At 40.1% G+C, this 24,288-nt stretch overlaps 1 protein-coding gene across 2 annotated transcripts in view; it reads left to right on the top strand.

The window, feature by feature from the left end:
* The window catches only part of pde2a (phosphodiesterase 2A), a 178,031-nt gene that overhangs the window by 51,509 nt on the left and 102,234 nt on the right, over positions 1 to 24,288 (top strand). The window contains exons 1-2 of one of the 2 annotated variants that reach the window (XM_074641806.1): positions 3,657 to 3,839; positions 4,107 to 4,197. In XM_074641806.1, the coding sequence (XP_074497907.1) occupies positions 3,805 to 3,839; positions 4,107 to 4,197 (126 nt within the window). In that variant the 5' untranslated portion in view covers positions 3,657 to 3,804. Of the gene's footprint in view, positions 1 to 3,656; positions 3,840 to 4,106; positions 4,198 to 24,288 lie in introns of those variants that run through there. The other variant, XM_074641808.1, reaches the window with a different exon arrangement.

Genomic DNA, 24,288 nt, shown 5'->3' with positions numbered 1-24,288 from the left:
GCGAGCCCTACAGAATTGATAATATGAATCAGTGTGCAGTGCTTATTATCGCTCTGTGTATCTTGCTGCTATTACCCAACACTGGTCAATACAGTCTGAGGTTCTGCTGTACTGGAATAACCTTTGGTCATGTTTACAAAACAGGCAGCCTCGGGGTTTACTGGGATATTACTGTATTTAATAGCGGAGCACACTCGCCTCAACATGACTCCACCAACCTCTGACTAGCTGCCCCTGTGAACTCTACTTCTCTTCACCTCTACTTCTTCAAACATTGATCAAATCAACAGAAATTGAAAGTTTTGATTTCGGTATTTCATTTAAAGTTCCCATATCGTGCTCATTTCCAGGTTCATACTTGTATTTTATGTTTCTGCTAGAACATGATTACATGCTCTAATGTTCAAAAAACCTTTATTTTCCTCATACTGCCTGCCTGAAAATGCATGTATTTACCCTCTATCTGAAATACCCAGTTTTAGCGCATTTCGATGGAATTGCAACGTAATTGCGTCGCTAAGCAGCAGCTTGGGTCGATGTTTACTTCCTGTCAGCTGATGTCATCCACATACACCAAAGATTATAGAAGCAAAGACAGAGTTTTTTTGACAATAGCTGCTGCCGCCGCTGCTACTCTATGACAATAGAGTAGAAATAATTTTATTTTGCTTCCGTATGGCACTTTGAGGCGGACGTTTTACTGGCGTCCGGTAGTCGCTTTCAGTCCAAAATGGTGGAAGCGTAGCTTTGCTGCTGGGCGCTGATGTTGCAATGGAATGATCAATTGAATTTCACTTCTTGGCAATATACGTTCTTTGCGTACACTGCAACCAGAAATAAACTGGGACGCATTTAGAATGTTTGTGTTGAAATAGTATATATTTTGAAGATTTGTGACATCACAAAATCACAGAAATCCTAACAGCTTGTTCAAAGTGCACAGTTTCTGAATACGGGCTGTGAGTATTTCTCCATGGATTGAGCGTTTCGGTGCTTTCACAGTATTTATATTTATATTGCTTTATAATATAAAAGACATAAGAATTTCACTTTTTACAATATGGGACCTTTAATGTATGCATGTCAGAGCTCCAATTAAGCATTGGAGCAAGCATACAGTATATAGAATAATATACTGTATATAATGCAACATTGTAGTGTACATAGTAGTTTTTTTTCTATATCTACTATATTCAAAAAGACACACTGATCTAATCTGATTTTTTTTGTTTGAGTGGTTCAAGTTTTCAAACATTCGTCATTTATTTCAGGCAATTTCAACCTCCAGTAAACACGTCACAACAGTACTTAGTTTTGATTGTTTTTCCAAACAATTAACAGTATCTTCTCCCAGTCAGGCCAATTTTCAGCATTTGAACCGAAGCGGCTTACTTCATTTGATTTGGCGAAGCTGCTTTTGTCAGCTGGTTTTTAAATCCAACACTGTGGCTGTTTGCCTGTGATAGCTTCAAATGGATTCAGTCAATGCCCGTTTAAGTGATCTACATTCACACAATTTGACAAACATCATGCTCAACGATATTCTTATCTTGAGCCACAATGCATTTTAAAAAACCCTCAAAGTTAATAGCAGTCAAAATCTCAAATCATAAGAATCAGCAGCACAGTGTTGACTCAATAGAGCAGCTTAATAAATACATTGTCATGTGGTATGACATGACATTGTGTGTGAGTGCACGTAGCTGCTGGCAAGCTTGTTTTTAGTAAATGGCTCTGAGGTTTGTTGTCAGATTGATGGACTACATTAGACAGTCCTATTCAACCTCCTGTACAGCTTCATGCTAAATGTCCCGTCACTACCAATGTCACCTCGGATCTGTCAGAGGCACACGGGACGCTTCCTGCAGCAGATTGGGGCTGATATGATGAATCTGCAGGCTGATTAAATGTATAGAGGTGTGGTGATGTGGCGCACTATAAATATACGTGTGACCGTTGTTTCTGTTAGGCTGGTTGAAGGCTACGTTAGGGTTTATTACATTTTATGGATTTACCTTCAAGGAATTGATTGTATTTTATTTTTAATTAAGAAAAAACAATAAATCAAAGCCTAGGTGAAAATCAGATTAGATTAGAAATAGCATTTGAAGGCAAGAACTGCCACAAGAGAATTTCTCTTACTGGAAACTAAGATAAACAAAACACCAAAACAGTCTCACCTAAAGATCCATTTATTAGCTAATAACAGAAGTCCTCAAAATGCTCAGGAAGAACTACATCTACAATTCCCTGACAAATAGGTAAATGCCATCTACTGATGACGATCATGTGAAATGATTGAAAGCTCCAGAAAAGCTAATAAATAGACCATGTTTTTTTTATCAACAACAAAAAGGTAATTTGTTATTGCCTTCCAAAATAAATCTTTCATACTGTATAATCATTTTCTGACCTGTTGGAAACAGTTAACTCTATCGTTGGTTAAGTTTAGTCAACTTAAACTAAGATAAAGTTGACTGCCGATAGGAGATGGGATGAAAACACCAGTCTCCAGACATTTACGTTTATAATTCGTCATAATCCACATGTCCACAAGAGGTCACTTGTCAAGAAAAATAAACATTGGTAAACATTTTAAATGTTTGAACTAGTGGGCAAACTGCGGGTCTGAAAAGTGAAGCCAATGCTGAAGTGCCTTAAACTTGCATTCTTTCTAACAGCCAGCAGGGGGCGACTCCTCTGGTTGCAAAAAGAAGTCCGATTGTATAGAAGTCTATGAGAAAATGACCCTTCTTCTCACTTGATTTATTACCTCAGTAAACATTGTAAACATGAGTTTATGGTCTCAATCGCTAGTTTCAAGTCTTCTTCAATACAGCATGATGTTCATTTAGTAACTTATGGTCCCATTTAGAGTCAAATAGACCATAAAGCAGGGTATGCTTTAAGGCGTGGCTACCTTGTGATTGCATCGTCCGGTCTGGGAGTTTTCCGTGTTTTCATCTTATAACTTTAACCCTTTCACAGTGTGTTTTCAGTTCGTGAAAGTTAATTGTAACATTTTGGTCTTATTCAGCGTTGGGTTGTACTTAGCTCCACCCTCTCGTGTCACTTCTGGTTGCAAAAAAACAAGATGGTGACGGCCAAAATGCCAAACTTAAGGCTTCAAAAACGCAGTCCACAAACCAATGGGTGACGTCACGGTGCCTACGTCCTCTTCTTATATACAATCTATGTTTTAATCCAATGGTCAGTGGTGTGTTTCTGTGGTGAGAACAGTGTCCACAATCTCGGTGAAAATCAGGTAAACATAATTTTAAAAAGTCTATTATTTGGAGAAAATCTGTAAAATCCAAAAGCGAAGAGCCTTTATAAATATAAAATTATAATATTAAATAATTCTATTACTAATTCTATTATTAATATTTGTGATTGGGTTCAAAAGTCCACCACTTTCCATGCGGTCAAAGAGAGTCAACCCTTACTGTATCTGTACTATAGTGTTTTTTTGTGTGTATCCTGCCCGTACTGACAGTAGGACAGTAAAACATGGGGAGGGTTGAGAGAGGCAGTAAGACCCAGAGGAGGAGCAGAGAGAGAGAGAGACACAGAGAGAGAGAGAGAGAGAGAGAGAGAGAGAGAGAGAGAGAGAGAGGTGGGAGGAGAGAGGAGAGAGGAGGAGGAGGAGGGACTGTGTTCACTCTATGCGTTGCAGCTCGCAGTGTTAGCGTCACAGTGTGTGTCTCAGCCTGCCGGCGCGAGTGTGTGCATCGGTGCGTCGCTGTGTGTGTGAATGTGTGTGTGACTCCAGCGCTCTCTCTGCGTACGACAGGTGGAGATGACATGACTGCGCTCGAGAGGAAGAAAGGAAAGGACCTGTAAGGACTTCACACACTCACACACACGTAAACACGCTCACCTTTTCCCCTACATTCCCTCACACACACCTTTTAAATTCCTGCACTCCTCACTTCAGGGAAAAGATAAGTTGAGTGTGTGTGTGTGTGTGTGTGTGAAAAAACTCTTTTTTCCAGCAGCTTATCACTCAGACTGTAACAGCTGACTCCATGTGTGCACAGCGGACAACTCAAACAAGCAAACACACACACACTGAGGGTCCTGACTGTTATTTTTGATGCCTGCAGACGCGGTCAGCAAGTGTTTCTGCGTCCTGAGGAGAGTTCAGCTCCAGCCCTGACTACCAGACAGTCCACCACGTTGTCCGAACAACTCCAGGTAGGATTTGCTCTTCTGTTCTCTCCTGTCTTGTTCACGCTGTCTGAAAAACAGGATGCTATATGCTCCATGCCCTCTGCCCTCTTCTCTCTTCCTTCTTCCTTTCATTCTTTTTTTTATATTTGTCCAGCCTGTAACAACTCCAGCTAGAGATACATCCCTTCAATATACTATATTCTGGTTTTCCCTTCATGTAATCACTCTCAAAATCACTTTTGAGAATTTTCTTTTATGAGCTTCCTATCTTGTTCCTTTAGTCCCTCGATCTCCCTCTTTCTTTTCCTCTTACTCACACACACACACACACACACACACACACACACACACACACATTTCTGTCCTCTTGTGAAACCTTGAGGTATTACTTTTTGAGTAACTTTTGTCGGGCGGAGGTAAGTTTCAGCTCCTGTTGCTGCAGCTCTCTGTGTTTCTCTGTTAATTGAGTCGGTGAGATACTTATTGCTTGCCTGGGGCTTCTGTGCATGTGTGTGTGTGTGTGTGTGTGTGTGTGAGGGCTCAGATAAATGACGGAAAGATTAAACACACAGCAGCAATAAACATGAAAGGGAGGAAATTAAAGACAGTGACATTGGGGTTTGAGTGGCGTACCTTTTGCACAGCGGTCTCTAGTTGTGTGTTGTTACCTGGGAGTTTGTGTGTAGGTGTGTGTGTGTGTGTTTTAGGCTGCTAGGTTTTTCAGTTGAGTTGATGTAATTTTCTTCTTGTTGCAATCCCCGCAGCAGTGAACCTCATTTCGTTCTCTCCTTTTTTTCTCTCTACATCTCGTTTTGGTCTGTCTCGCTCCTTCTTTTGTGTTGTATGATTTGTGACAAGCAGATGCCTACAATTTAAAATTTCTGCTTTCTTGTATCCTCACACGTGCCATCAAGCTGCATTAGTTAGAGTGTGTGTGTGTGTGTGTGTTTATACACAGTATGTTGGTGCGTGTGTCTGCATTTGTGTTTTATATTGCAGAAGGATTTAATGTTATTGGCAGCAAAACAGAAAAAAAACGTTTGATTGGCTGCCAGTGTCGGCATGTTCTGCTCAGATCCAATTACCTAGACAGAGACGCAGGCACATGTGCACGCACATTAATGACACACAACCACACATGCGCAAATTAAGGCATTCATACAAGAAAAAGATGAACATTCACGTAAACAATATCTTCCAAGAAGACATACTCATTAATTGATGTCAGTGACAGGAGGGCAAAGATCAATTATATACATATATACAATCTTACATGTTCAACCCTTATTTATACTGGCAGGTGTGTGTGTGTTGTTGCAATGCTAATGCACTTCTGAGTCAACCCTCCTCATACGCATTTCCGCAGTCAGTTGCTGAAAGTCTTGTCCAACTGCATTCCTCTCTTACAGCCGGTGTGCGTTTGTAAATGCTTTGTTGCAGCTTGTTGCTGGACCATCACCAATACTGTAATACTGTCTGTGATTTGGCTGCTGGTGAATCTGCAGCGTGTGCAGTGCCACCTGCAGGAGCTGCTTGAAAGAATTACACTTGTTTAGTTTTAAAAGGTGCGTTTGGAGTTGGGGTGCGAGAAAATATCGATACACTGAGTATCGAAATGTTATGTTTTGTGATACTATGTAGATTCTCAAAAACACTATCGATTTTTATTATGTTCAAATTTGTTATTGACACAAAAGATATAGTACAACAATAAAGGAACTGGTATTTTACATATTTTACAACAATATTATTCTAGATCCATATTTCCTAATCCCCCCCATTCCTCTTTGAAGTGATGGAGATAGTGTATTTTTGTAGGCCAACCAGGAAGTTAGCATCGCCCGGGCTCCCTCAACAAAAAGCCAATGGGATTTTTCCATTGGATTTTGGATTATTGCAGAAAATAAGCTCTGTGGAAAACAAACGTTTAAGACACTTACACGTTTTGTTCAGCAAGATAATCTCCACAAATTAACACCACTTTTATGATTTTTGAAGCGTGAATGCAATCACCAGAAGTAAAAAGCTAACGTAAGGCTATAAACAAACGGTCACATGACTTCACATCACCACCACTAAGCTGAAGACGGACTGGTGTTTGGCGTGATGACGTTTAGTAGTCCCATTTAGCCACTTGTTAGCAACCGACTTTTTAAGACAACCTTCAAAATTCAAGGGGATATTTACTGACGTATTTTATATCGTAGAACAAAACGTTAAAATCTCTTAAGCTTGCGTTAACCACAGACTTTATTTCAGGCATCTTACTAAAAACCCATTCAAAGAACCCATTCTAATACCGGAAGTTCTAATATGCTAACTCATTTCCGCGTTTTAAGATTCATTCCTGCAGCACTCTATATGGCGGTGTGTTCTTTATACTATGTCAGTTTTCCTGTATATATGGAGTCAAAGCCTCTGTATCATGATACGTATCGTATCGGCAGATTCTTGCCAATATACCGCCTTAGTTTAAAAGGAATAACTTCTGTTTTTCAATGTATTTTGTTCTTCATAGAGGTCTTCTAGTTTTGTCTCTCGAGTCCCATGAAAACGTTTTTGGTGATGTCATGACTCTTACAGTATCCCCCGATTTGACGGATTATGGCAGCATCTCTGTATGTGTGCTGCCATGTATCATATGATTGTACAGTATGTAGGAGTGAAAGTGCTGCATGTGTGTGTGTGTGTGTGTGTGTGTGTGTGTGTTTTGTGTTTGTGTGTGTTCATTGGTTCGTGCATGTGAGCCAATGAGGCAGTAAAAGCAGCAGGTTAATCTCTCCAGCAGAACAGATGTGAGGATTAATCCGTCAGGGCATCGGGGTTGGTGCTTAAGTGCTTGTGTGTTTGTGAGAGAGAGACTGCCTGTTCCCACTGAAATTCACCAAAATACGTGTTTGTGTGTATCTTATGTATATATACAGTGTCATACGTTCTGCCGTTCTGGGTATCAATGCAAATGTATTTTTAGTTTCATATTCACACATACTGTTCTTCAATCCGAGCCTTCATTGATGCAGTTTGGGTGAGGCTCAACAAGTGTGTAAAAATCAGAAGCGACACTCCTTAACAGTTATCTGCGTCTGTCATCCTCATCACGCCGTCATTTAGCTGCACAGATGCCTCGTTTCACCAAGATGGTGTGTTAGAATTGCAATGGAAATTTCTGGGCTGAATATTGATGTGGGAAAAAGGCCATTTGAACACAATTTTGATTATTTCTGTGTGTATGTACAGTATGTGGGTGTGAGTGAGTATGTCCAGGAGCTCCATACAGCAGCGCCCCAGATAGATTGACCTCAATGACTTTAAAGTGTTTCTGTTGGATGCGTTCAGCCTATTAAAGTTTGCACTCTATAGTGTTATAATGTTCAGTTTGGGGACATAACTATGTGTGGCTGTGGTACTCTGACCTCACTGCTGGAGGAAACAGGGATTTAAAAACAAGTGGCACATTGTGATGAATACTGCTGCACGATTCTGGCCAAAACGATAATCGCGATTATTTTGATCAATATTGAGATCACGATTAATCATCACATTTATTTGTTGATTTTAGGGACAAAATGTTTTTATTGCGTTTTCACATTTAAGTAAACAGAGCACTGCTTTCACTTCGATGTTGTGCTACATTCCTGCAAGATAAGACTTAAAATAAGGTTCTTCTTCACCTGTATTCAGTGCATTTTCGTTTAGCCCGTCTGCTCTGTAGTTATATACAGTATATTACTCTTGTACTCTGGACTGCAGCTGCAACATTCAGGAAAGTTTTTCACAGACTGCCGTTGCAGGGTGTGTGCGCAGCGGCATAACAGCTCCACAAAAGTGAAGCCAAAACATCTGGATCACCCCCTGGTGGCTGGCTGTTAGTTTAGGAAGCCCTTGATTAGATATGCAGCAGAGCTTTCTATGAGTATTTTAAACGTCAATTTCGCAGTCGATCATGTTCATTTAATCGTAGGAAGCCAAAATCGTGATCGAGATTATTATATGAATAATTGTGCAGCCCAAGTGATTGCTATTGCATTAGTTTCACTTTGCTTGTGTTTGCCTGCCTTCATGTGCACATGTCTGTCCTTGCACATGGAATTGTTATTCTGATCTGACCACAAAGATTTGATATTATGATGCCAGATCACGGTTTCACTCGGTGGTCTGCATACAGTTATAACTCTCAGTATTTCTCCCCCTCTTTTTCTTGAGACTGTGTACAAACTGTGCATGTGAGCAGAGGGGAGTTCATAGTCTTGCTGAAGGCAAAACAACAGGACATGCAGCTGAGCTATCGATGTAGCTACTGACAGAGAGACTTCTATTATCCATATACAGTATTTGAAAATATTCAAACCCCATACTGAACAAGAATTTAGTCATTAATAATTCATGTCAATATATTATTTGGCTCCTGGCAAAGCTTAATTGAAAGCCACCAAAAAGCAATAACAAGAAGAGTTCAATTCATCAAAAATGGCATTTACAACAGCCATAAACCAGCAGAGCTCAATATTTCAAATTGTCAATTGTCAGTTCATTTCATCCTTATGTGAAACCTTTAGTGTGTATTTCGTCTTGTCTACTCTGCTTTCGTCCTTAATGTGAGCAGCAGCAGTCTGATATGCAGCAGTAAGCAGCAAACACAAGAGCTTGATATTCAGCACATTTAGTCAAGCACACACAGCAGTGGAGCCCATTGTGGGTGAGCACTTAACGCTTAAGATTGAAACAAATTATCCCCAATGGCAGCACAGGACCAGTGACCTATGTAGGTAGTATACTACTGCAGCATGTGTGAAGTGGCGGAGGAGCCACTACAGGGAAAATGGATTGTAACTCATTTCACAGCAGCAGATAACCATTGTATTACATGACCCTCAAAACCTGCAGAAGCAGTGGATCCAGAGGTTCGAGTAACAATATGTACTAAAGCCTGTGCTTTTCATATATGTGCCAGCATAGCATGTCACATCCAATGCATGCTCCAAATAACACCTCAATCATACCTGAAACCGAAAATGTATCAATGTAATGCTGTAAGTATGACGTCCTTAGACACGGGTTTGGTCAGTCCCTTTGAGACACTCAATCGGGGCTCATCTTTTTCCTGCTGCTGCAAAGGACACGGATCACCGGGGTCAGTGATGCTGTTGCGATGGATACTGATCATAGACTGTATAAAATATGAATGTAGTCTCCGTGACGTCACTCGAAGGTTTCTGAAGAGCAAAAATTAAGCTCAAAGTAGGCGGCCCCAGCCGTCACCATCTTGGCAGTGACGACTCTGGCTAATACGAAATTAGGCAAAGAGGTGGAGTGTGGATGTAGCTTAGGCCGCCTGAAGCCTGGTTGCTGAAACACGCCAGTGAAACTCCAGTGAAATGCAATCCTGTTAGCTCCTTCAATTTGTGCATTAATGTTAGCTTTATTCACTATAAAGTAAACGTCTCCTCCTTTTTTCTTGGAGTCTTTAAACTGAAGTCAAAGATAGACAGAGCCGTGAGCGTACATAACAAAGGAGAGTGACTGGAAATAAGACATGCTTTGCATGATAGCAACATTGTTTACATGCAACAAAATCTCTTATGGAGTGCAAAGTGGACCACAGTGTTTACTACATAGTATTGTGGCCAGTACAGAGCTCCAAATACTGTCAAGTCTATATCAGTTTATAGCCATATCAAATGTGCGTTCCTCCTCTCCGTTTTATTGCATTGATCGCTGGTTGAATTAAACTACTGGGAGCAGGATCCATAACGTTCTGCAATTCCCAACACTGTTGTTGAGTGCAGACGTCGGGGGACTCGATGATAACAGGTAAGGCGTGACATGCATGAGTAGGAGATGCTGCAGCGGAGAATGTGCAGTGATTTCACAGCTTAAATCGATAGTCCCAGTTGGTGATGGCAGTAGGCAAGCTTGGTGGGTGCATCAGCAGATCCAGAGCACAGCGCAAGTTGAGTGATGTGTGTGTGAGCTAGTTTGCAGAGTTTGTTTTAGTTTCTGTATTTGATCAGGAAAAGTTCAGTATTGTGTCCAGACAGTAAAACCGGCTGTATATGCCATGGCTTCAGGCGAGAAACACAAAATCTTCAGTACAAGTAATTTTTCTATGTTTCGTTGTAATGTTTGTGTATTTCTCTTTTAAATTTACAGTAGGGGTCGCTTGTTTGGTCCTCAATCTGATCAGCCATTAAAACCACCCACCTATGCTATGCATGATAAAAAAAACAAGCCCTCTTCTATGCAGCAAACACTGACTAGTGCTGACTCCGAGGAGCAGACAGAAGGAACAGACAAGCTGGACATCCAACAGTAAACATTATGTATCAGTAATAATCTGTTGAATAAAACACCACAGAAGTCAGCAGATACCATCCCTCTGTGCTGAACTGTACTGTACTGTATGTGTGGCTAAAGTCTTCTGGATCTGTTTAGTTGGATCTACTTTCTTGACGTTTTAACTAGTAGACTAATACAGATGAGGCCCTTTTTGCAGGTTTAGTGTTATTTATAGTGAACTTCCTATATCCTGCTTAAAAAACAAGGTCATATTGTTAATCTCCATTTGCTTTTAATGTCTCCATATGAATGTTAAATGCCAGTTTAAAGAAACAGTGTGTAACGTTTCGTGGATCTATTAGCAGAAATGGAATATAATATTCATAACTATGTTTTCATTAGTGTATAATCAACTGAAACTAAGAATCGTTGTGTTTTCGTTAGCTTAGACTGAGTCCTTCATATCTACATAGAGAGAGGGTCCTCTTCACAGAGTCCGCCATGTTTCTACAGTAGCCCAGAAAGGACAAACCAAACACTGGCTCTAGCGAGAGCCTTTCGCATTTTTAGGTTAGCTTAAGGCCACCGTAGTTCTCCGACACGCTTGTGAAACTGTGGTAACTTGAGCTGCAGAGTGCAAAACCGTGGTACCGCCAGCCGCAGTCTGACTTCCGTTGCTCTGAACAGCGTTACCAAGGTTTTGCACTCGGTGGCTCACGTAACCGCAGTCTTGTAAAAGGAGGAGCACTCGGTTGCAATCTGCAACCACACCACTAGATGCCGCCAAATCCTACACACTGTACACTTTTAAAGTTAATAAAAATAACATAATTCTATATCAATCAGGTTTTTATTGAGGTAGGATCAAAACATTACTCAGACTCAGCCCGTGAGATTTTACTTACGACAACTGGTTCTCTGATAATACAGTGTCCTCTATATGATCATGTTTTTGATTTAAAATGTTAATATTAAAAGTAACTTGCTATAGCTAAAAACATTAAAATGTTATTACCAAAGTTATTAAAGTTTTAAGCAGTAATCTGAATAATTAATAATATGATTACATTTATTGTAAATTAAGAATATTGACTCTAGATATCTGCATTAAGTCTGTAGTCGAGGGAAATATTCCCAGCCTCCTGGTTTGGAGCCTTTCTATTAATAAAAAACATTCATTCTTTGTACCTGCTCTAAATTTCATCGCATATTGGGCTAAAATATCGTTCTTTTGTTTATTTCACCCTTTCTCCTGCTGTGGAAGCATTTCTCCTGTTACAGGGCTCACTGTGGCTGAATGATGTAAATCCAAACACAGGGGAGAGTGTTTTACAGCGGTGTGGGATTATGTGCTATAGGGTTCAAAGTGATGAGAAGACATTTGCACAATATAGAGACCACTGGGCTTTGCCTGCCACGGCACTTTGAATCACATATTCTGATAAATGACCACAGACACAAGGGCACCTTCACCTCACAACAACCCTCTGAGAGTGCTGTATATATATACGGGTGTGTGTGTGTGTGTCAGGGTCAGTGTTTTTTCACTGATAAATGGACTGCGTTATTCAGTGCTGCTGAATTTTATCTCAAGTGGATCCCTGCAGAGTATTGAGCAAGCTCTTTTTCTCTCTCTCCCTGTGTGTGTGTGTGTGTTTGTTTGCATGCACATACCTACACAGTCCACTACCCTTCATGCAGTTATCTGCAGGTAAATATACTGTATGGTGGTTGTGTTACATTTGCTGGTGTGCAAACCCCCTGCTGACTTGCTAAACTCCAAAGAGTATGAGTAGGCACTTGAGCGCTCTCCATTCAGGCCGCTGGCTAATAATCATGACACATTCGCTGTCTGTTGGCTGACTTGATATAATTAAAAACAAGGCAGGATCAGGCACAGTACAGTAGATACACACTGAGAGGCAGCACACAGTTGCAGTGGCTTAGTTTTGTTAATCAGGGTCTTGCATTGTGCATATCTTGGAATGGTTGCAGTGTATAAAAGCGCTATATAAATGCAGTCCATTCACTATATACAGTATAATTTGTCTTTGGCTTGACTTTCTTCTCTTGAGCATAACATATTTCATTGGTAATCGACAATGTCTATTATTTTTCCCACATGTTTTTCCAACTTGGAAGGCCCTCTTCACTGCAGTCCTTGAAACTGTTAACTCTTAACCTTTGGCTGTGCGAGTGTGTGCATCACATGACCAAAGCAAGAGGTTGTGCGTTCTTAACATTCTATAACTGGTTGAGAAACGCCGGGTTTCTGTGGTGGTAAATGACAATTTGGCCCTGCACCACCTGTGTACAGAAACATGACCTCTTAGTACTACTTTTTAAATAGCATGAGCTAGCAATAAGTTAGCTTATACAAAGAGAAAGTAAAATCCTTGCTAAAACATTCTGTGGAAAGTTGACTTGACACTTCATGTGGGAAGTTTTAGTGGTATTTTTATTCTATTGTACAGCTTATTTTACAGTAAATTACATCTATCTCAAGTTATGAGAAGTGAAATTGTCAGGTGGCTTTCTCAGGCCAGAGGGCACATTCACCGCTTCGAGCGAAACAGAAGAAAGACACAACTCATGAGTCATCATTCACCTCATGTAGGAAGAAAGACGACGGAGAACTTCCTCTTCTGCAACTATTTCTAAAGTGATACTCCACCCAAAATCTCTTTAATGAGCATCAAACATGCCTTCGTAGGCTTGAAAAGTTACTTTCTTCAATGACGGAGAGCGGCTGTTGTCAGTTTGTGTTCAGGCAGAAAATGTCCTATGTGGCCAAACCAAATGTATATAGACACAAGTTTTGACAGTCAACTTTGAGACACTCAATCCAGGCTCATCTTTTTCCTTTAAAACTGTTTTTTACCCACATTTTATGTCCTCACATAAGTTCTGTCACCTCCTGCAAAGGACACTGATCACCATCAGCGGTGCTGTTGCGATGGGTACTAATCATAGACTGTATAAAATATGGACGTAGTCTGCATGACGTCACCCGTAGGTTGTGAAGAGCAAAAGTGAAGCAAAATGTCATCTTGGCAGTGACGTCTCTGGCTAATGCAAAATTGGGCAAAGAAGTGGAGCGTGGATGGAGCTGAGGTGGCCACAAGCTAGGCTAAGAAGCTAGGCTATATCATGTAAGAGAACTCGTTGACGTTAACGCTGTGGTCTTGTTGCTCCCGGTTGCCGGTTGATACCGGTGCTAACATATAAATAAATTAATAACGTTAGAATTTTACTCACCAAAAAAAAATGGAGCACAGACTATCAGATTAACCTATAGGGAGGAGTAGCCAATTAAGATTACATAGTTCACAACATTGATATTTTGAATTTGCACACTCTCAAATGTGAAAGTAAATGTAGTACACTAAGTAGCAAACAGGGAGTGTTTTAAGCCAAATTGCTAATTACTTATAAAAACACATATCTCTCCTTCCCACTGTCTACAGAAAAACAACCATTTTATTACTTTGGAACATTTCTTCATTGGGTTCTTAGCCAATGTATAAAATCTATCTAAAACTTAAGGTGGGTGGCCTGCCCACGCTGCTTTTTTAAAAAGAGTAGATGGTTTTCTCTTCATCTGGCATCGCTGCAGTAGCTCACCGCCAGCGAGGCCAAGTTAGATAAGGATGCGAGTGCAGAGGCAGGAGAGAGAGGGAGCATGAGTAATGGATGGATGATGGATAGATAGATAGATAGATAGATAGATAGATAGATAGATAGATAGATAGATAGATAGATAGATAGATAGATAGATAGATAGATAGGTAGATAGATAGATAGATAGATAGATAGATAGATAGGTAGATAGATAGATGGATGGGTAGGTAGGTAGGTAGGTAGGTAGATAGATAGATACAGTAGATGGATGGACAGATAGATAGATAGATAGATAGATAGATAGATAGATAGATATATAGGCAGATAGATAGATAGATAGATAGATAGATAGATAGATAGATAGATAGATAGATAGATAGATAGATAGATAGATAGATACAGTGGATGGATGGATGGGTAGGTAGGTAGGTAGGTAGGTAGGTAGGTAGATAGATAGATAGATAGATAGATAGATAGATAGATAGATAGATAGATAGAATAGTCAAACAAATTCAGGGAGGCAATATAAAGAAGGCAGCAAAAAAGATGAATGCCCTCCAAAGTAACCTTGGTGAAAAGGATGCAGTTTTCTATTCACTCTTCATTTCCCTCTTAATAGCTCACAGTGTTTTTTGGGGGTTGTTTGTGTGTTTTAGTGTCATTCTTCTTTCGTCCCATTCAATTTGCGGTCCTTCCATTGTAGACCATTACTGAATGGAGGCTTGAATAGAGGGGAGAATAAAAGGCAAAGAGGAGAGAAAAGAGCCGAGGAAGTGGGAAAAAGGACAGCGAGGGAAGAGGTGTCAGTATGTGATTTCCCCGAGGGATTGAACTAAAAGAGAGGGGCGTGTCCCTTTCTCTCTGACTCCCTCACACTCCATTTGTGGTGTTCACCTGTGCAGGCAACGTGTGTGTGTGTGTGTGTGTGTGTGTGTGTGTGTGTGTGTGTGTGTGTGTGTGTGTGTGTGTGTGTGTGTGTGTGTGTGGGTAGGTTCACCTACACAGTGTACTCTTGCACTGTGCCACTCTGCAGTATTGACCTTGTATCTCCGACATGCTCCAGTTTTCCCATTGGACAGAAATTTCAATAACCAGCCACTCACACCAGAAGTGTGTGTCTTTGTGAGGGTATTTATGTGTGTGTGGGCGCATGCATGTGTGTGGCAAGTACGTGCATCTCTTGCACATAGGCGTGTTTTTATCACTTTATGTTCGCCTTTTTAGAAATCGGTTGACTGACTCCCTTATTGATCCAATTCGCACTAATAATGGAGATCGATCTTCGAGTTCAAAACGTATGTAATGTATTTCACACACACGTTCACTAGCATGCACACACACACACCTCTACACATTCATGCACTCAAACCTAAAATGTTCCATAGGCACAGAGGTCAGCATCCCCTAGGCTTATGTTCCTTTTACTCTAAAAGCTCAGCTGTGTCAAGAGGGATGCATCAAGACATGTGAGTGGCTTTTAGATATCCCAGTGGAGAAACTGACAGATAACTGAAAGGGAAATATGAGCTTCTATATCTCTATGGACAGTCAATGTAAAAATTATCTCTATTTGGCACGGCAAACTGTCCAAACACTTATATCTCATGAATAAAACTTTATGCAGTTTCCAACAAAAACGTATTTGTGCACACTTGGACATATTCTGCCCCGTTAACTCACACAATTAACCATAAATGCTTAATGCAAAGCACTTCATGAATATTTATATGCATATAAAGATGTGCATCAGTCTATTATTTCATGCAATAAAGTCTTATTGGTAATAAAATAATAATAAAAAACTTTTTAGGTGAATATCACATAGCTGCAATGCCTCCACTTTAATTCTGGCCAGGAACCTTAGTCATATATCATCCTCTCTTCTCTCTACTGTGCTATCTAATAAAGCCAAAATGACCCAAAAATATAATCAAAAATCGGAGCCTGTACTGTTTATTCACTTTAATCGCAGCAGCACCAGCAGAGAGAGTTATTTTCTCTGTCAGTTTCCTTGATGAAAGTGTGTTAAAGTGGGCAAACTAAACACTTTTAAAAACTTTAAAATACAAACAGACTTGAAGAAACTCGATAGCTTAGCAACATTAAGGGGCCATTCATCTGTCATGTCTAAAACACGTGAAAAACGGCAGCTGTGCCGCTTTCATCCTTTTTATCCAAGGTGCTTGGGAGGTTGCACTCCTGTTGCGCCTGCTGTTACTAAGCAACCAAAACCTGCGTGCTGCGATGACGATGATGATGATGAAGTTGCGATAATTTAGCAGTAAGCACTACTGACTAAACTAAACAAAGTCAAAACAAAGATAAATGAATTTCCAGCACCGTAAACCCCTCACAGTAGCTTAACTGCTCGATTTGTCTTTGTCATTTTGTCTTAACTTTCAACCAGAAGTTGTGACGTTTTTGGACGGAAAGGGTGAAGCAAGTAAAATAGTCCGTGGGACAGATGTAAAGCTCTGGATAGACCTGCACTAAAATGATTAACTCCTCCATATATTTACCATGCACTGAAAAATAGGCGTTTGGGAACAGGGAACGGTTGCTCTTGCTTGATAACGATATATTCGAGGGCGCAAAAAATCATGTGGACGGCCCCTAAGGCTACATATAAATAAGCCTTGAATGCAAGCCCCACTTTTTCCGTAATTTCCAGAAACAAATATCATCATATATTTCGGGCCAATATGATAACTCGACTATTGTTGCTCCACCTGACTTTCACACAACACTAGGTGGAAGGTTAAAACTACTCCATTTCGCCATTCTCTAACTCTTTGCAGATGACACACTGTCTAATGCACTTATATTGCTGAGGGATGATTTGGTTGATATGGTGGGTGGGGATGTTGTTCACAGTCATCAGGCCAAATGTCAGGGAGGAAATGGAGGTGTACTCCGGTGTTAAAGCTCAGCACACACTGACATTTCTTCAGAGTTTGAATGGGAGGTAGAGCAGCAGCCAGCCACCGAGTGCACCGAGGCATCACCAGCGGCATTTGAGCTGCAGCACCAGAATCATTATATGGTGTTTTGATAAGGAGTCGGTGCCTGCGGGTGTAGCTGCTGTCGCCTGCAGTGTTGACGCAGAGGTGACGACGGTTGTATCAGCGATGACACAAAGATTTGTACGGTTGAAAAATTTGTGAAATTGAAGCACAACGTTTCTCTGATAAATGTTTTGTGACATACAACTGCAGGCTGAGGTCGGCTCCCCTTTGCTGCTCTGACTCAGAATAAATGAACCAGTCAGGCCCTCAAGCAAACAAATTCACATCACATTTAACAAGTTTGAAAATGAATTATGAGAAGAAATTTGTTAATGCCCCTGTAGTTTTCAACAGACTCTCCATAAATGTGAATCAAATTAGCTATGTGAGGTGTATTATGTGAACTATGCCTCTGTTTTCATTGTATCTGCTTTATTAAAGCACATCCTGTCCACAAATTGAAGTTGCAGCTGTGTTATGGCAAGGTTTTGATTTCTCATGAGAAATCAAAACCTTGCACATGTGCACATCTTTTGTTTGGGTTTGTTTTTGAAAATCAATCTTAAATTGCGTTCCTTCTGGCATTATAAAAGAATGAGAATTGACTTTCTGGAACTCAAAGAAACCCTGAACAGTATTTGTCTGGAAAAAAAGTAAAAAGCATTTCTGAAAGTTTTTTACTTTCATAAAACATTGTAGAGTTTGTAGCACAATTTTGTTAAATGACCAATTAAGGTGACTTATTTGCAAGGAGTGGGAGTACTACTAAGAACTGCAAGAAAACGTACTTTATTACAAACACTTCTACCAGAGCCTTTGTCAGCTATAAAGCTGCCTGCCAATCAGCACTTTGATATGTGAGTTCTCAAAGCAACAGGAGGCAGGAGCTGCAAAGAGCCAAATCATCTGTGCTCAAATAGCAGGTGTATCAGTCATAAATAATTTGACAAGTCAAGAAAATAACAACAAAGACAAACAGACAAACTTCTTTAACAAAGAAAAATAGAGGGCACTAGTATAACCTAGCCAAGAGCGACTGATAAGATGACTTATTAACTTCAAAAAGAGAGTTTATGTTATTTTGTCGAGCCTCCGTCGACCTGCAGTTGGCCCTGACTTTGACATGAACGCAATTGATCTCGACCGACACTAAAGTTTCTCATGTCTCTGCTGTCTCCTCGTCTATGATGCAACTTGGCAGCTCGTCGACCCTCCAAAAAAAAGTTAACTAGTGGCATCTCCATATTAAACTGTCATATTCGATTCTCTCCGTCACAGCTTCTCTCCTCTTCCTCTCACTGTCTTTCCCTCCCACGCTGTCTATTCATTTATCTCTCCGTGTTTTTTTCTGCATCTTTTAAGAGTGCATAAATATATCACACACATTTCCTTGACAACTGGATACTATTGAACTTCTCCTAAGCGCGATCTGCCCTTTGAAGAGCCTTTCCATGTCGTGTTTCAGGGGCTGGACTGCAATCCATATCGCAGTGTGTAACTGCTGAACCACTCGACAGGCGTGCAGAACAGTGTGTGTGTGTCTAATGTGTCATTCAGCGCCGCTTGAGCACTGCCAAAATGTCAAAGTGATGTTGACGCTCTGTCCATCTCTTCACTTTGTGTCCTTTCTCTTAAATTAAGCTACTTGTTTTTATCAGGCCTGGACCCTCCAGCTCTTTACTCTTGAGGTTCAAAAACATTACTGAGTGTATTCACACCCAATTAATCAATATTACAGGTTGTTTCAACATCAGTTTCTATTGAAATTCAGATAGAACGGGAGCCAAATTTGACAGAACCCTAAAAATAATCACAGGTGTTGCTGTGGGGAAGACTGAATGGCATAAAGCCTAGATCATGTTGTTCCAGCCTCGGTTAATCCTTTATAAACCTGTAGAGGAAAACAGACGAAGGATTTTTGTCTTCTTTCCACTTATGCCACTTTACATCCACAATTTAACTAAATGCTGCCTGAGGGCTATGATATAAAATTAAAGTATATTACAGAATTGAGGACCGATGGGCTGCTAACAAAGGAGCGCACTCAATACACCTTATTTCCATTGAAGACAAAGATAAAAAGCTAAAGATATGGACAAAAGGAAAGCAACCATCAGGTAAAATCATCATCATCTCTGTCAGCTTCACCACAACCTCTTTTTTTGCTGGACATCTAGGTAAATATATGCTGACAAACATAATCTTAGCACATACAGTAAAAACCCTCAGGGTATAATTGTAAGCGACTGTTCTGCAGGGATTTGCAAGTTGCTCTTTTTATGGCTGCACCACAGGTGGGCAGTATACAGGAGCATACAGTAAGCCATAAACGGCCACACATTAATATATGTAATTGACCTCACTTTATTTTCACTCTGTCAAGACTACGGAAAATAAAGTTTGTATCCTCTTTACATCTAATTTGTATTGCATTACTGTCTTTGGCATTAGGTATAGATGTTAAGTTTGGCACCATATAGAGAGCATATGCTCGGCAACCACTGCTGATCAAACACTGCAGGGAGAAAATAATACTGCATCACCTGCATACAAATCATGATTTACTAGAAGGGCACTCAGAGAGCGCAGACCTCCTCCAAGGCCATGCTCTATCTTGCAGAAATTGAAAAATAATTTGTGTATCCGCCCCGTTATTTGGATCAGGTCCAAAATGTAATTGGTTCTTCCTTGGCCCATGCTACATCCTTTCACCAAGTTTCATGAAAATTGGGGCAGTAGTTTTTACGTAATCCTGCTGACAAACAGGCAAAAAAAAACACCAAAAAAAACATGTTATGTTATTGTGTGCTGTCGAAGTCTTTTCAATTTTCACTTTGACTCTGCACTGATCTACTGTACACATGATCCCTTCTCCTCCAGTTTAACTTCAATGACTTTATAAACGTCACTTCATTGGATTTAGAATATTCTGTATGTTCTCTTCGGCCCAGATGTCAAGCAAACATCATAAGCTATTCAAAACTGCCGCCCAAAATTCTCCTCTTCGACGTGGAAAGGACACTAGCTGGGATTTTGAGCCTGCAGTTATCATTGTTATTAATTCCTCCTTCTTCTTCTTTTATGTTGGAAATTAATAGCACTGAGTGTCGGGTATGATGGACTCAAAAGCCAATAAATTAAGTGGCGAGACGTGGAATATATTTTTGAGATCATATTTAAAATGCTGAGCAGTAATGTGATCAGTTTCACAGTCATCTAGCTTTTCACTGCTTCAGACACCTCATTATCACACTCTTAGTGGCATCGACAGTAAACCGTCTGCTATTCACACAATTTAATAAGTTAGAATAAAACTAGAATAAGAAATATTGAATGCTATTCATAATTCTGACCTTTTTTCCAAATTCATTAAAACTATTATTTTACAACTCCCGGCAAGAGAATCAGCCTTTTTAGAACTGTCATTTCTTTTATTGAAGAAAAGTAGCAGACTGATGACAATACATCGAAGACTTTTGTAGAACAAAATGTCAATATGGGGAATCTTGCACCCACAAAATCAATTTGAAATCAATATCGCAGTATTTGCAGAGACCGTTGAAGATTGAGTTTAAAGTTCATGTAATGTCAGCTGACTCTGAGGGCAAATAAAACAACGGATAATAGACAAGATGGAAACTCCATTTACAGCATGTCAGCCTGTAAAAAAGCGAGTACATACTCAGCACACTGAGACGAAACAATGGAGCCTTTGAAACTAAACAGTGGTGTATTATCCTCCTCCACTGACTTTATGATGCAGCAAACTCAATACTGTGTCTTTGCTGCTGAGTACGAGTCATCGTTTTCAGTGTGACTACCTGTGGTTAGTCATCAATTTGCATGTATATTACCTTGCATCAAACTTACGTAGGATTTATAAAATCTGATTTAGTCATCAAAAGTTCTCCACCTCTAACACCTACATGTATCAAAATGTCTTGTGGCTGTTACATAAATCTAATTTCAATAATATTTGTGCTTTCAGTGTTCACATGTTGCCACATTAAAACCAACATTACTTCATTAAAATTGTACATGTATTGCTTCAGTCATGCTTCAATGTATTTTTTGTATTTTTCCCCTCTTTTTGTGACATGGTAAATTCAAGATTTAAACACATTTGGAACACCAATACATATCAAAACTACACTGAAAAAGGTTACTCTTACTCTTGTTATTATCTGCAGTGCTTTTGTTATGTTTATCAATGTAATGTTTCATGTTTTTGCCTTTATTTGACATCAGCTGATAAAAACTAATTGTGTGATGAGCCAACAGGATGAGCCACTTCCATCACTGTTATATTTTCAATAGGACTGTCAAAGTTAATGTGATAACGCATTAACACAAATTCATTTTACCGCCATTAATTTCTTTAATGTCACTTGAAGATACAGGCATCATATGAATCTAGAAAACCTAATCCATTGGTACTAACCATGTTATTATTCTATATTAGCTTGTTGCGAAGGAGGGTAAATAACGCTCCAAACCTACGCTAAATTTTGGCGAGGAAAACTGGCATGGCCATTTTCAAAGGGGTCTCCTGACCACTGACCTCAAGATATGTGAATGAAAATGGGTTCTATGGGTACCCACAAATCTCCCCTTTACAGACATGCCCACTTTATGATAATCACATGCAGTTTGGGGCAAGTCATAGTCGAGTCAGCACACTGACACACTGACAGCTGTTGTTGCCTGATGGGCTTCAGTTTGCCATGTTATGATTTCAGCATATTTGTTATGCTAAATGCAGTACCTGTGAGGATTTCTGGACAACATTTACCATTGTTTTGCGTTGTTAATTGATTTCCAATAATAGATTTATACATACATTTGCATAAAGCAGCATATTTTCCCACTCCCATGTTGATAAGAGTATTAAATACTTGACAAATCTCCCTTTAAGGTACATTTTGAACAGATAAAAACATGTGATTAATTTCTGATTAATCACGATTAATCATGGACAATCATGCGATTAATTGCAATTACATTTTTGAATAGATTGACAGCCCTAATATAAACATCATTTCTAAGAGACAGGGTTGCACAAATGCCTGTTTTTAAAAAGCACCCCAAGTCACATTTTATCATATTTTCCCCCACAATGTTTTTTCAGTGGATGCAATTTTGCAAGAGCACATTTTTGCACGAGACAGGAAGTTATGTGTCATATGTTCATGGAAGAAGAAGAAACATTTCTTTGTAAATAAAAGAAGAGCTGGGTTTTCAATTTGAGCTTCAATAGCTGCCATGTGACCACTTATACTAGATTCAGCATCCGATTGTCTCCTGAGTGTTAAGCAGGATGTAACACTAAAGTGTTAAGTAAGGTTAATTAATTTAGGAGCCAGGTAAGCAAAGTTCAACGAACCTTTCCATTTATTACTGGATTTGTCATCTGTGTGGTTTGTTTTCTTTCACCATCTCTCTGGTTCCTCTTTCACTTCCTGCATGTCTGTCCATCTATTTCTCCATCTGCTGCTCTGCGTCCATCTGCGTCTCCCATCATGCACACAGTATGCATCCCTCGCCTGTCAAGCCTTTACAGTCAATTATCCTCCTCTACCAACGAGCTAATCTTAATGTTTACCCTGGCATTGATTAGCCAATAGCAGCCAGGTGGCCATTGATTAAACCACCAATTGTATTGCTCCCTTGAGAAATGGACTTAAGGACAGTTGTGAGTCACACAAAATGCACACGTGTACAGGAAGAGAGACCGACAGACAGGCAGGCAGACGGGCTGGCAGCTGCGTACATAGATCACAACAAAAGAGGAAGGCACAGACCAAGCAAACATAAATGTCCTGTAATATAATAATCATGATCACATTACGTTGTTTTATTATATTTTGTTAAGGTTCCTTATTACTTATGCTGACAAAATCACGTTTATGCCTCGGATCAAATGCATTTAAAGTTGCCGGCACCTGTGCTGAGCATGACAAGCAGACACACACACACACACACCACACACACACACATTACAACATGCTAAACAGCCGGCCTGTTTGATTAAATCAAATGAGAGTGAGATGATATATTATCTATTCTATCCACACTCTGCTGCTCAGAAATCTTTTATCAAGACAATACAGCTAATGCTCAGTACACTTCCAGTGTGTGTGTGTGTGTGTGTGTGTGTGTGTGTGACAGTTATTAAATGGGTTTTGTCTTGTTCTGCTCCTCAGGAAATGAACCTGACATTACTCATCTATCAGGACCACAATCCCTCATCTTGTCTTTTTCCTCTCTCTCCTGTCTCTCTTTCCGTCACCCCGGTTTCTGCACTTTTTCGTCTCAGTGATTCGCTTTCTTCATATTTTTCTTTTCTGCCTTCTCCCTTATGTCTATTCGATCTCAATTCTTTGCCTGATATGCTTCATTCAGCCTCTTTCTCTCACCCTATTCATCTTCATACTCCACTCAACTTTGTCTGCATATGTTCCGTCTCTTCTCATTTCCCCTCACTTTTTTTGTTTCATTCCCTCCCTCCTGCTCCTCTTCTACATCACAATATGTTCTCCTTGGTGTTTCCATTTCTCTCCTCCTCCCATCTGTTTTATTTCCTATTATCTCACTGCGTCTGTGTCTCTCCTTCTCTAATCAATCTCTAAATCTGCTCCTCTCCATCATCTTGCTCCATTCTTCTTTTCTTTATCTTTTAAACCACCCCAGAGCAGCCATTCATCTCGGGCGCATTCAAGTGCATTAAACCCTTGTGATAAAATGAATGCATTTTTATTTTCTCAACGCCTGCTCACAGCAGCTTGAACATGTTCCACATTGTTTGATTTCATTTTCGCCTGAGTTCCACATCAACGCAAAGTCTGAAAAGTGCTTCAGTGACCGTTACAGCTTCAAGTTCACGCCTAAATGATGTCATACGCATTATTGCCTCCCACAACGACTATTGTGTTCTGCTTCCTTCCACGCCCGGTTTCTGTTTTCAATGAGAAACAACATCAAGCAGCTAATGACAAAAGCTTTAACAGCAAATAAGACAGGTGCTAAATGTTATTGCAACCCAGGCTATTTTCACCTGTCAATGTTGATGCGAGACTCGCCTGGAACCAGTACACGCTGCTTTTGTTTGCTTCGTGCGGTTTAATGGTCGATTTTAATCATAATGGCGCAACAGCTGTTTTCACAACTGTTGTCAGAGGTGGAAATGGGCTGGAACGCACCACAGCGCTGTTGG

Source organism: Sebastes fasciatus, chromosome 7 (genome assembly GCF_043250625.1).
Source record: "Sebastes fasciatus isolate fSebFas1 chromosome 7, fSebFas1.pri, whole genome shotgun sequence".
Taxonomy (NCBI): domain Eukaryota; kingdom Metazoa; phylum Chordata; class Actinopteri; order Perciformes; family Sebastidae; genus Sebastes; species Sebastes fasciatus.
The sequence above is the reverse complement of the archived record's forward strand: the minus strand, read 5'-3'. Positions and strand labels throughout refer to the sequence as shown.